General features: G+C 46.8%; 1 protein-coding gene across 1 annotated transcript in view; it reads left to right on the forward strand.

Annotated features, from left to right (window-relative positions):
* LOC106585486 (titin homolog) overlaps positions 1 to 11,935 on the forward strand; it is a 34,583-nt gene extending 22,648 nt beyond the window's left edge. Inside the window, exons 8-14 of the mRNA XM_014171741.2 lie at positions 7,572 to 7,684; positions 8,841 to 9,006; positions 9,090 to 9,261; positions 9,477 to 9,613; positions 9,708 to 9,850; positions 9,967 to 10,056; positions 10,239 to 11,935. Coding sequence (XP_014027216.2) covers positions 7,572 to 7,684; positions 8,841 to 9,006; positions 9,090 to 9,261; positions 9,477 to 9,613; positions 9,708 to 9,850; positions 9,967 to 10,042 — 807 coding nt within the window. The 3' untranslated portion in view covers positions 10,043 to 10,056; positions 10,239 to 11,935. The remainder of the gene's footprint in view (positions 1 to 7,571; positions 7,685 to 8,840; positions 9,007 to 9,089; positions 9,262 to 9,476; positions 9,614 to 9,707; positions 9,851 to 9,966; positions 10,057 to 10,238) is intronic.
* The last annotated feature ends 913 nt before the right edge of the window (positions 11,936 to 12,848 follow it).

Genomic DNA, 12,848 nt, shown 5'->3' on the forward strand with positions numbered 1-12,848 from the left:
CACTGGACTCAGGACCTACAGTACCGGACCACAGCCTGACTGAGTGCTTTGTCCGGACTTCATTCTGTGACGTTGGTCTTTTAGTGATCTGAGATGGAGTACCTGGGGGACAAGCTGTCGGTGGCCCAGTCCCAGGTGTCTGGGTGGATGGGGACCGCACGCCGTTCCCTGCAGGGGACGCTCAGCTTGGTGTCCAGTGCAGTGGAACGTAGGGGCAGGGGGGCCGAGGACAGCCCCGGGGACTTCAAGAGGGCCAACTCGTTACGTTCTCTGGCCTCTCGCAGCCGGGATTCTTTCCGTAGGTTCTCTCTGCGCAGCCAGCAGCGCCTGTCCCTACGCAGGCGTCCTGGGACCAGCACCCCCAACACCCCCACTGCTGTAAGACACACACACAATTTGACACTTGCTCCCCCCCATCAATCCTTCTCACCACCAACTGTCCTTCCGTCTGTCACTGCCCATTCCAAGCACCTCAAACTTGTCAAGGCCTTCTCTACTTGTGTTTTATGTCTATTTGTGTTGCAATGTGAATTCTCTCTCTGATCCTGATAGTTCCTGACTGTTCTGCTTTTCTTCGCTGTTCAGTGCTCACCCCCTCTCTGTGCCTCATCTGCTTCTGTGTCCTCTCTCTCACCCTCTGCGTCTCATACCATCTTTGACATAACACTGACCTTTGTCTGTGTGTGCACCATAGCTCCCACTGCAACCACAGTGTCACTGGCTCCTCAGGTCATAGCTTACTGTGGGCTGGAGTTGGGTTTCTCACCCCCTGTCCCTCCCTCCTAAACTATGGTCTGGTTTAATCTAGTCAAATCAAAGTTTGTGTCACGTGTGCCGAATACAACAGGTGTAGACCTTACAGTGAAATCTTTACTTACAGGCTCTAACCAATAGTGCAAAAAAGGTGTTAGGTGAACAATAGGTAAGTAAAGAAATTAAACAACATTTAAAAGACAGTAGCGAGGCTATAAAAGTAGCGAGGCTACATACAGACACCGGTTAGTCAGGCTGATTGAGGTAGTATGTAGATATGGCTAAAGAGACTATGCATATATGATGAACAGAGAGTAGCAGTAGCATAAAGAGGGGTTGGCGGGTGGTGGGACACAATGCAGATAGCCCGGTTAGCCAATGTGCTGGTGCACTGGTTGGTCGGCCCAATTGAGGTAGTATGTACATGAATGTATAGTTAAAGTGACTATGCATATAAGATAAACAGCATAAAAAGAGGGGTTGGGGGGACACACAATGCAAATAGTCCGGATAGCCATTTGATTTCCTGTTCAGGAGTCCTATGGCTTGGGGGTAAAAACTATCTGTGTATAGAGCAGTCAACAACAGTGCTGGGATCCATGTATGGATATAGACTATATAGCTATGGATCCCATGTAGTTGCAGTAGTTGTGAATGACACCCATTGTAGGTCAGTTATCTTAGACAATGAAGTCCGGGTGTGAGGTGAGGAAGTGTCTGTTAGTCTGGATACAGTTTGATTGCAGTTTTTACGAGATTTGCAGATCTGCTTGTTTGTTTGTCACTGAGCATGAGCATCAGTGTGTTCTGCAGCCTGTCAGGAGAGAAGTGATGAATGGTCATAGAACGGAGGCCAGTGAGACGTGAGGAGAAAGAGCTGAACAGGGGCCAGCCAGATAATGGAGCGGTGGAAAGGGTGAGAGGAGTTTGGGAGGTGGTCTACACACTGAGAGGACCACAGGGATGGATGGCACACAACTCCTGTCCTCAAGGGATGCAGTTCTGCTGGTTTTTCCCCCTCCACGGTACCTAATGCCCAGAAGGTCCACACACCTGGACTCTCACGTCTGAATACAAAGAGAGAACAAAACCCCCACACAGACACAGCAGCCCTTTACTGATTCACTCTCTCTGTCTGGTTTGTGTGTATGTATGGTCTGGTTTTAGCTAGAGCCTGTTGGTTGTCTGTACATTACCTGAGAACCAGTTGGTGGATCATCCAGATGCCCTGGTCCTCCCTCAGGCTGATCCAGCTGACCTGAACCCACCACCTCTCCCTCTGGACCCAGTCCTCTACCCTGCAGCCTGTATCAGCCAGGCCCACTGGTCTTAAGTTCTTAAGCCGAGTCAGTCAGGTTTTAATCACATTCTGCTCTGCATTCTTAGCAAACATTTGGCCCCTTGTCTGTACATTACACTGATGTAATAATGACAGAAGAAAATACCCTGTCAGTGTCCTGTTCAGGTCAGTGTTTTGGTAACTAAACTCAGCAAAAAACGAAAGGTCCTCTCACTGTCAACTGCGTTTTATTTTCAGCAAACTTAACATGTGTAAATATTTGTATGAACATAACAAGATTCATCAACTGAGACATAAACTGAACAAGTTCCACAGACATGTGACTAACAGAAATGGAATAATGTGTCCCTGAACAAAGGGGGGGGGGTCAAAATCAAAAGTCAGTATCTGGTGTAACAGTAAGTACCAGCTGCATTAAGTACTGCAGTGCATCTCCTCCTCATGGACTGCACCAGATTTGCCAGTTCTTGCTGTGAGATGTTACCCCACTCTTCCACCAAGGCACCTGCAAGTTCCTGGACATTTCTGGGGGGATTGGCCCTAGCCCTCACCCTCCAATCCAACAGGTCCCATACGTGCTCAATGGGATTGAGATCCAGGCCCTTTGCTGGCCATGGCAGAACACTGACATTCCTGTCTTGCAGGAAATCACACACAGAACGAGCAGTATGGCTGGTGGCATTGTCATGCTGGAGGGTCATGTCAGGATGAGCCTGCAGGAAGGGTACCACATGAGGGAGGAGGATGTCTTCCCTGTAACGCACAGCTTTGAGATTGCCTGCAATGACAACAAGCTCAGTCCGGTGATGCTGTGACACACCGCCCCAGACCATGACGGACCCTCCACCTCCAAATCGATCCCGCTCCAGAGTACAGGCCTCGGTGTGATGCTCATTTTTTCGACGATAAACGCGAATCCGAACATCACCTCTGGTGAGACAAAACCGCGACTCGTCAGTGAAGAGCACTTTTTGCCAGTCCTGTCTGGTCCAGCAACGGTGACGTTGTTGTCGGTGATGTCTGGTGAGGACCTGCCTTACAACAGGCCTACAAGCCCTCAGTCCAGCCTCTCTCAGCCTATTGCGTACAGTCTGAGCACTGATGGAGGGATTGTGCGTTCCTGGTGTAACTCGGCAGTTGTTGTTGCCATCCTGTACCTGTCCCGCAGGTGTGGTGTTCGGATGTACCGATCCTGTGAAGGTGTTGTTACACATGGCCTCCCACTGTTAGGACGATCAGCTGTCCGTCCTGTCTCCCTCTAGCGCTGTCTTAGGCATCTCACAGTACGGACATTGCAATTTATTGCCCTGGCCACATCTACAGGCCTCATGCCTCCTTGCAGCATGCCCAAGACACGTTCACGCAGATGAGCAGGGACCCTGGGAATCTTTTTTTTGTGTGTTTTTCAGAGTTAGTAGAAAGGCCTCTTTAGTGTCCTAAGTTTTCATAACTGTGACCTTAATTGCCTACCGTCTGTAAGCTGTTAGTGTCTTAATGACCGTTCCACAGGTGCATGTTCATTAATTGTTTATTGTTTATTGAACAAGCATGGGAAACAGTGTTTAAACCCTTTACAATGAAGATCTGTGAAGTTATTTTGATTTTTATGAATTATCTTTGAAAGACGGTCCTGAAAAGGGGACGTTTATTTTTTTTCTGAGTTTGTGACATGTGGCTGGAGTGCTGCTCTGTTGTTGACAGGGGATTGGTGCTCATGGGATCTGTAGTCATATTAGGATAGCTGCAAAGTGTCGTCATTGACCAGTCCACTCCATGATCAATGTGTTTTACTGTTAAACATTCCTACTGAGGAAGACTCCACCTAGAGGGGTTAGAGCAGGAGAGAGGTGTTGGGGCGTACTGGGGGTGGTTTGAGGTTTGTTCTGCAGTGTTTGTGTTGGGGTCATTGTACCTGCACTAAGTAACCGGCCTGCTATGTGTTGTCTGCTTCCAGGCAGCAGGACCATATGTTAAATGTCTTAGAGCTGCACAGCACTTCCTCATTCGTAGGGCTGTGTGACTGACTGGCTGTTATTCAGGGCGGATATGAATGATTGTTTTGCAGTAAGGAAGTGGATTAATCCAATTTAAAGTGACTATGCCTTCACAGTGACGTAATAGGCCCAGCATGTGTTTTATCTCAACCCAAAGTAGGCATATTGTATTAAATAAGAAGGGGATTTACGGTGAACATTTTCATAAATGTGATGGTGTCATAATACCAGGATGTTTTTCAGAGCCGTGATGTTTGGCAGGTCTAACTTTCCAAGACCTTGGCTCCTCTACTTCCTCAAAAGTGTGTTAGATTATCAATCACCCTTTCTCTCCTCCCTCCTTCTATTCATCCGCTCATTGTTCTGTCATTTCCATTGACACACCCTTCCTGTCCACAGAGGGGGTATTTTAGCAGGCTGGCCAAGGCTAATGTTATTAAGGAAACGTCTACTTCACTACGGCTCTGATTCACAATAAGGTGCCATGCAGGCCTGCTCTCCTAGTATCCAGAGTGTGTTGTTGATAGCAGAGCCTACACCCTCACATGGTCAATACTAAAGGGCTTTAAGTAGCACTACAAGTCAGCCTATGTTATTTCTTTACCCTCTCTGTCTTGCTGCTATTGTTTGGTTGGCAGGTAACCGGGTAGCCTCAGGAGCGGCAAACACTAAGTGAGGGTGTGTTTGGGTGTGCTGAAGTTCAACCACGTACACTGTGGATATGGTACATGTTCAAGGAATTTAGATTACAGGAGGTTCGCTTATTGAATCCTACATGCTTAGTCCTGTGAATTAGTTGTACTAAATCTTAGGCTGAAATTCATGATCTAGAGGGATTAAGTGGGTGTGAGAGGTCTATTTCTCTGACTGTCTTTTGACCTATCAGGAATCATTCCTGCCAGAAATGAGAGGGTTTTAGAAAGCAACACTTAAGCATTCATATCTTACTGCACCTTGTTGGTCTGTTCACTTTCTCTTCACTGTGTTGCTATTGTTCCTCCTATGCTTCTCAGTAAACCCCTCACGTCGAGAAACGTAGCTGTACCATAGACCCACCCTAATCTGTCTGAAAGGCCTATGCATGTAGATCGATTAGCATGCCTGTTTAATTGACCCTGAGCCCAGCCCGCCTGTTAGCCTGAGGCATTAGGCATGTGACCAACAGCATGTTCAAACCAATGCTTGTTTAACTGCTGATGCCAGATTTGGCAGAAAGTCAGTGTTGATTTGAAAACAAGCCTAGGTTACTGTGCTGTAAATATAGTTTTTTAGGGCTGTAAAGCCTGGAGAGGAGGAACTAATGTACTTTTGGTGCAAGTGCTTTCTCAGATGGAGGGAGTTTCTTACTGTTCTCCCTGGCCTTCTTTCTTCCTGTCAGGAAAGGCATTGATGATGAATGACATCCTGTACTGTTGTTCTCCCTCCTTCTCCCTCTGGCCCTGCTCTCACTCCCTTACACACACACACACACACACACACACAATACCCATTACATTTCCCTCAATCGTTTTCTTTAGACATGGTGTTGTGGTGCAGCAGTGCATCTGTATAGCACTGTCAAGGAAGTCAGTAGAGATCATGGAAGTTCAGCAATATTTCTCTGTTTCTATACAGTATGTGCGCGTACATGCACAGGCTTGAATGCATGCACAGGAGCAGTGAGTGTGGTTTTAGGACAGTGTGCCCTCTGTAGAAGCCTCATTAAAAGAGCCACGGTTCAGTAGACGGCAAACAGTGTCTCACCAGTCTCTGGCCCTGTGAGTTCATCCCATTACCTCTCGTTATCCTTCTCACCCACTGCTGGCCTGGCCATAGCCACGCAATACAGGGCTATCAGGACCAGCATCACTCATTCTCTCTCTCTCTCAACCGGCCAACTTTGTTACTGTAGGCTGGGCGGGGTTTCGCTCCACAGACGTGGTGATGGATTGAACCGACAGCCAATAAGATGCTTTGATAGTTTGATTCAGGCTGGTGGAGATGAATCCAGTTCTGTCATATTGGAATGCGTTTCCTCTGACCTCCGAGGGGGATTCCAATAGCACATACAGTGCATTCGGAAAGAATCCAGACCCCTTCACTTATTCCACATTTTGATATGTTACAATCTTATTCTAAAGTTGAGGAAATTGTTTTTTCCCCTCATCAATCTACACGCACTACCCCATAATGACAAAGCAAATACTGTTTGCGTAAGTATTCAGTACTTTGTTGAAGCAACTTTGGCAGCGACTACAGCCTCAAGTCTTCTTGTGTATGACGTTACAAGCTTGGTACATCTGTATTTGGGGAGTTTGTCTCGTTCTTCTCTGCAGATCTTCTCAAGCTCTGTCAGGTTGGATGGGGAGCGTCGCTGCACAGCTGTTTTCAGGTCTCTAGAGATGTTCGATCGGGTTCAAGTCCGGTCTCTAGCTGGGCCACTCAAGGACATTGAGACTTGTCTCGGGACCACTCTTGCGTTGTCTTGGCTGTGTGCTTAGGGTCGTTGTCCTGTTGGAAGGTGAACCTTCACCCCAGTCCGAGAACCTGCTCCAGAGTGCTCAGGACTCCGGTCATCTCAGTCCCTGCCGCTGAAAAACATCCCCACAGCATAATGCTGCCGTCACCGTCCCTCTTGAAATTATGCTTGGCATTCAGGCCAAAGAGTTCAATCTTGGTTTCATCAGACCAGAGAATCTTGTTTCTCATGTACTGAGAGTCTTTAGGTGCCTTTTGGCAAAGTCCAAGCGGGCTGTCATGTTCCTTTTACTGAGGAGTGGCTTCTGTCTGGCCACTCTACCATAAAGGCCTGATTGGTGGAGTGCTGTAGAGATGGTTGTCCTTCTGAAAGGTTTTCCCAACTCCACAGAGGAACTCTGGTGCTCTTTCAGAGAGACTTTCAGTTTCTTGGTCACCTCCCTGACCAAGGCCCTTCTCTCCCGATTGCTCAGTTTGGCCGGCCAGCTCTAGGAGCTCTTGGTGGTTCCACATTTCTTCCATTTAAGAATGATGGAGGCCACTGTGTTCTTGTGGACCTTCAATGCTGCATATTTGTTTTTGGTACTGTTCCCCAGATCTATGCCACGACACAATCCTGTCTCGGAGCTCTACGGACAATTCCTTTGACCTCATGGCTTGGTTTTTGTTCTGACATGCACTGAACTGTGGGACCTTATATAGACAGGTTTGTGCCTTTCCAAATCATGTCCAATCAATTGAATTTACCACAGGTGGAGTTGTTGAAACATCTCAAGGATGATCAATGGAAACAGGATGCACTTGAGCTCAATTTCGAGTCTCATAGCAAAGGGTCTGAATACTTATGCAAATAGAAATAACATTTTTTTTATAGATTTGCAAACATTTCTTAACTTATTTTCATTATGGGGTATTTTGTGTAGATTAATGAGGGATTTTCTTCTTCTCCCCTTTAGAATAAGGCTGTAATGTAACAAAAGGGGGAAGGGGTCTGAATACTATCTGAATGCACTGCATCCACTCCTTTTTGACTGACTTGTCATTTTCTCCTTGTCCATCTCTCTCAGGAGCAGTTGAAGCAGAATCTGGACGGTGAGGAGTGGAGGGACATGGACACACTGGTCCATGAGACGGACAGTCAGTACGGGACCTGGGAGACAGGACTGCACACTGACGATAGGTGAATATAAATATACACACAACCCATCACAGGTGTGGATCCTGTGGGCTGGACCTATGAACCAGGATGTGCTCATGTTTTTGGTTACTAAATATGCTGATCCTCATTCCTCTATGATTACTAATTTCCCATGAGGCTTTACCCTGATATCAAGACATCTTGACATCCCTAGTACTGAATTTGGAAAGACACACACCTGTCTATATAAGGTCCCCAGTCACTTCTCTCTAAATATACAATCCTCAACCATTTGATCTCCTGGATTGATAAGTAGTATCGAATGGATGCAGCTAAAGGGAGAGATGTGCTCTATCGTCTCTTCTCCTGGAGCAGCATTGACCTTAAAACAAAGTCACGGAGCCGTGTTAGGTCCAGCCTTCTAGATAGGGCAGGGTGGAGACTTAGCCGCAGGCAGTGATTCTCTGCTGTCCCACCGTTATGGCTAATAATCATCTCAACCTTTTTCCTTACAACATACAACACCCACAAGCATCTCCTCCAAGGCAGAGACAGTTACTGATATTGAAATAAATCAACATACTATGGTATCTATCGGTACTTCCTGTACAGATACAGTAGAATCGCAGCACTCCTCACACATTGTGGTCAAGGAGCAGCAGCTCACTGAAACCTGCTTTACGCCAGCACTCAAAATGGCCTCTCTCAGCAGGCCGGTCGATCACTGACCTCCTGTGGCTAGGAGATGGTATCACAGCAACGATACTCTGGATTATGTTTAGTAGAAATGACTGGATGCTGTAGTAGAGTTTCAGATAAAGATACGATATGAGGGACTGTCAACAGATAGTGGGTCATTTTAATGTAATTCAAATGAATCACCTCAGGGAGGATTTTGAGCTAGTATGATTGTGTACAGTAGGTGACTCACCACTGTTTGCATCCCTCATTGTGAAATAAAGTGGAGCGTGAGTCTACCTGTCATCCATTGTCATCATGCACATGCATCCTCTATGAAATGTGATGCTCCAACAGTAAACCCAGACCGGAGAATATTACTCGGTCACAGAGCTAGTAGACACAGTACCTGTCACATTGTTCTCTCATTGCCAATGCATGCATTTAACAGCCTGTAGTGTAGATTTAGGAAGGTAGCCTAAAGTACTCTTCTGTTTGTTCCTGTCTGTCCTTCCTGTAGCCTGACTCCTGCCACGCCCACCTCAGACAGCCACCCCGGTCAGTCCCCTAGGAAACCCACTCCACTTTACACGCCAGGGGAACATGTCCACTCCCCGCCCAGCGACCTCGACACTCCAGACGGCTTCCCTGCCCAGACCGAGAAACAACCCCTCCCCTTCCCTGAGGTAAGACTGACTTCACCTTTTTAAAAAGACGTAGAAGTCAGAGTTTTTGTTTCCACAGATTTGCTTTGTGTTTCTCTCTCCAGGCATCCACCAGCCTGCTGGACTCCAGTGCTCTGCGCTCCAGGGTGCAGTTGAGTAAGATGCGGGGGCCACGTTCACGCCCCTCCAGGGTCTCTCGTAAGACTGCTGCTCTGTCTGTACACCCAGAGGGGCAGGCCACGCCTACTGAGGACTGGCGCTCTCGAGACTCCACAGGTCAGCCTTGGACCCTGCTCTAATGTAGACCCCCTCGGCCATATCTCCATCCACTACCTTGTTCTGCTGCATACCTTTTACTATGGATTGAGTGGACATGATTCGACCAGTTAGACTGGAGATGTGACTTAGATGGTCAAAGATCTGTTCGACTTCTGAATAACCTATTTGTTTTGATTGTGAAGTGATGTACTCAGGTGTGTTGTCCTCTACAGAGGACAAAGTGGAGTCTTCCAAGAAGGACTCAGACTCTGAGGAGCAAGCGAGAGGAGCAGACCCCCGCTCTGCTGCTGCCTCCTCCCAGCCCCAGAGAGTCGCCCTCTTCCCTGGGATGGACCCATCTGCTCTCATGGTGAGGCTCCCCAGGAGTGTAATGTTTTCACTCATACTGCTCTGAAAAATGCTTTTAATATGTTTTCCTGCTGGTTTCTCCCTCTGTTTGGCAGGCCCAGCTCAAGAAGAGAAGTGACTCTGACAATCAGACTGAGGGACCCGCCACTTCTTCCTCCCAGTTATCCCGTTCTCCTAAATCCCCCTTCCTTCCCCGGGCATCCCGTGTGCTGCCCCCCTCCGGAGGGAAAGAAAATGGGTAAGATAGTGACCCTGTCTCTTCCCTCTGTTCAGCCTGGATCTAATATCCCAAACCAGGGATTTTTGATAGTTGGAACATAAATATTTACCAGTTGTGATGTCTGTCTCTCTTAGTGAAGAGGCCTCACCACAGTGGCTGAGAGAGCTGAAATCCAAGAAGCGCTTGAGTCAGTATGAAAATGACAGCTAAGTGTGAATGAGCAGGTGACCTCTCTTCTCACAAATGTTCCTCATTATGAATCATTCTTTATCATAGGGTGCTGTATGCAAAAAAACCTGACATTTTACCACATTTTCATAATTAGACAATATTCTAGTGTCTGTTTTGCTAATCCGTAACCCTAAAAGGCTGATGGTTTGTATCCGTTTGCATCGTCCCTCTGTAGGTTGCCTTAACTGAAGAATCTGGTGGAGAATCGGACAGTAGCCTTAACCTTGGACCCTGAGAAGATGGGAATTCTGCTGCTGACGTTGTAATTCGTCATTTGTTTGTTTGTTTTCTCTGTTCTCTTCCTGCCTGGCTCAAATACATGTGCATGGTGCCTTCTTTCAGACAACCTCGGTCTTATGGATGAAACGAGCAAGGGAAAACATGGGGCTGCTCTGCTCAGCCTGTCCATTTCACTGCTAGCTCCTCCACCTCCTGTGTCAGGGGGGTCTTTGCATAAAGCCACTTTACCCTCTCACATGACAGGGGAGACTACGGAAGGGGGGATCCCATTCTCTCCTGTCCGGTTGTATTTCATTAATGGTTAACTTGTGGGACCACATGCCTCTTAACCTGGAAGTGCTTCAGTAAGCTGGAGGACAGTATAGCACTCCACAAGACATATTTTTATTTAGTTTTCTATTTTAAATCTCATTTTCAGGTTTGTCTATGCGTTAACTGTATCTGTCAGTGGAGGAGTGTTGGAAAATATTTCAGATTTTATTTTTTGTCATGGATCATAGAGAACAAAACACTGCTGAACTAATGGTCAGCCAGGCTGTATTATGTGTTACTAATAAATATGCTATCTGTAATCATGAAATGTTATATTTGTATTGTTGCTCATTTGAAAGCTGAATCATAACATGTCAGAGTGCTGGGTTTGTATGGAGAGCATTTAAAGCATCGAGGCCCCATTCCTCTGAGCCACTCAGTGACTGATGTCATCAACTAACTGAGAATCTGTTGTGTTGACGTCATGCAGTCCCTTTAAACTTATGGTTAAAGAGGAATGCTTTGTGTTCGCTGTATTTTCAATCATGTCTGAATCTGTTTCTACTGGTGGGGAGGGGAAGGGTTAATCACAATGGACATCTACCTCCATCTCAGTTACACGCACACACATGAACACTAATCAGCCTGTTCTTCCTCCCTTCACCTCCACTTACCTCTTCAGTGAAAGATCAAATGATTGTGTGTGTAATACTGATGGATGAGTGAGTAAGGATTGCAAGGAAAATGTACATGTTACCAATGAGCCATACATTTAATGTGCACTCCATGCAGTCTCTGGTCCTTTTCGTCATGCTTTGCTCAGACACTTAACTGAATGGCCACACCAAGTAGCAGTGGTACAATCACAGTCTGGATATCATGGCTTCATCCACAACTGTAATGGTCCCATTGTGCACATGGTCGGTGCATCGGTGTGGATGTATAGTGGAATGGTAGGAGTATGGATTACACTACTCCAGTGGGGAATGCAAGTAAACTATATTGTTTTGAGATGAGGGTGGTAATTTACCCTTTTTTCTGCAAATGACTTGGACTATTTGCACCAGTTGTTATAGGGCTTGTTTGATCTGTCATTCCCCTGACCATGTTAGCCATGCGCCACTGTCTTACTACAGCACTGACCGCATTCCACATTTTCGTAGACAGACGTTGGAACGCTTATGCAATGCACGTGAATGTTTTGAGGGAATCTTTGGAGTCGTTGTCCCTTTGGTGTCTGTCCATGGCGTTTGACTTTGTCATTACTTAATTTTTTCTCTTTCTCGTTTGTTTTATTTGAAAGTAAAATGTATATTGCACTGTTGTAAGGCCGTTGTTCAAAAGTGTAAATTCTCAATAAAATGTACTGCGTTAAGCTTCTGATTTTGTAATTATTGGGCTAAATATTACTTCTGCATTACACTCATTTCAGCTCAGACCCACGCCCTCCAGTCTGTGGTGTTATACATTTAAACTGGTGTCTTTTGTGTAACAGAGCGGTCGATAGTGTTTGTATTAGGGAAGTACATATAGGCAAGGTAGTATTTGGTGTAGGGTGGTATTGGAAAGGTAGTGTTTTAGTGTAGGGAGGTTTAAGAGCGGTAGAGTTGTGTAGGGAGGTTTAAGAGCGGTAGAGTTGTGTAGGGAGGTTTAAGAGCGGTAGAGTTGTGGAGGGAGGATTTGAGGGGTAGAGTTGTGGAGGGAGGATTTGAGGGGTAGAGTTGTGGAGGGAGGATTTGAGGGGTAGAGTTGTGGAGGGAGGATTTGAGGGGTAGAGTTGTGGAGGGAGGTTTGAGGGGTAGAGTTGTGGAGGGAGGTTTGAGGGGTAGAGTTGTGGAGGGAGGTTTGAGGGGTAGAGTTGTGTAGGGAGGTTTGAGCGGTAGAGTTGTGGAGGGAGGTTTGAGGGGTAGAGTTGTGGAGGGAGGATTTGAGGGGTAGAGTTGTGTAGGGAGGATTTGAGGGGTAGAGTTGTGGAGGGAGGATTTGAGGGGTAGAGTTGTGGAGGGAGGTTTGAGGGGTAGAGTTGTGTAGGGAGGTTTAAGAGCGGTAGAGTTGTGTAGGGAGGTTTTAAGAGCGGTAGAGTTGTGGAGGGAGGTTTGAGGGGTAGAGTTGTGGAGGGAGGTTTGAGGGGTAGAGTTGTGTAGGGAGGTTTGAGGGGTAGAGTTGTGTAGGGAGGATTTGAGGGGTAGAGTTGTGGAGGGAGGATTTGAGGGGTAGAGTTGTGGAGGGAGGTTTGAGGGGTAGAGTTGTGGAGGGAGGTTTGAGGGGTAGAGTTGTGGAGGGAGGTTTGAGG

Source organism: Salmo salar, chromosome ssa24, assembly GCF_905237065.1.
Source record: "Salmo salar chromosome ssa24, Ssal_v3.1, whole genome shotgun sequence".
Taxonomy (NCBI): domain Eukaryota; kingdom Metazoa; phylum Chordata; class Actinopteri; order Salmoniformes; family Salmonidae; genus Salmo; species Salmo salar.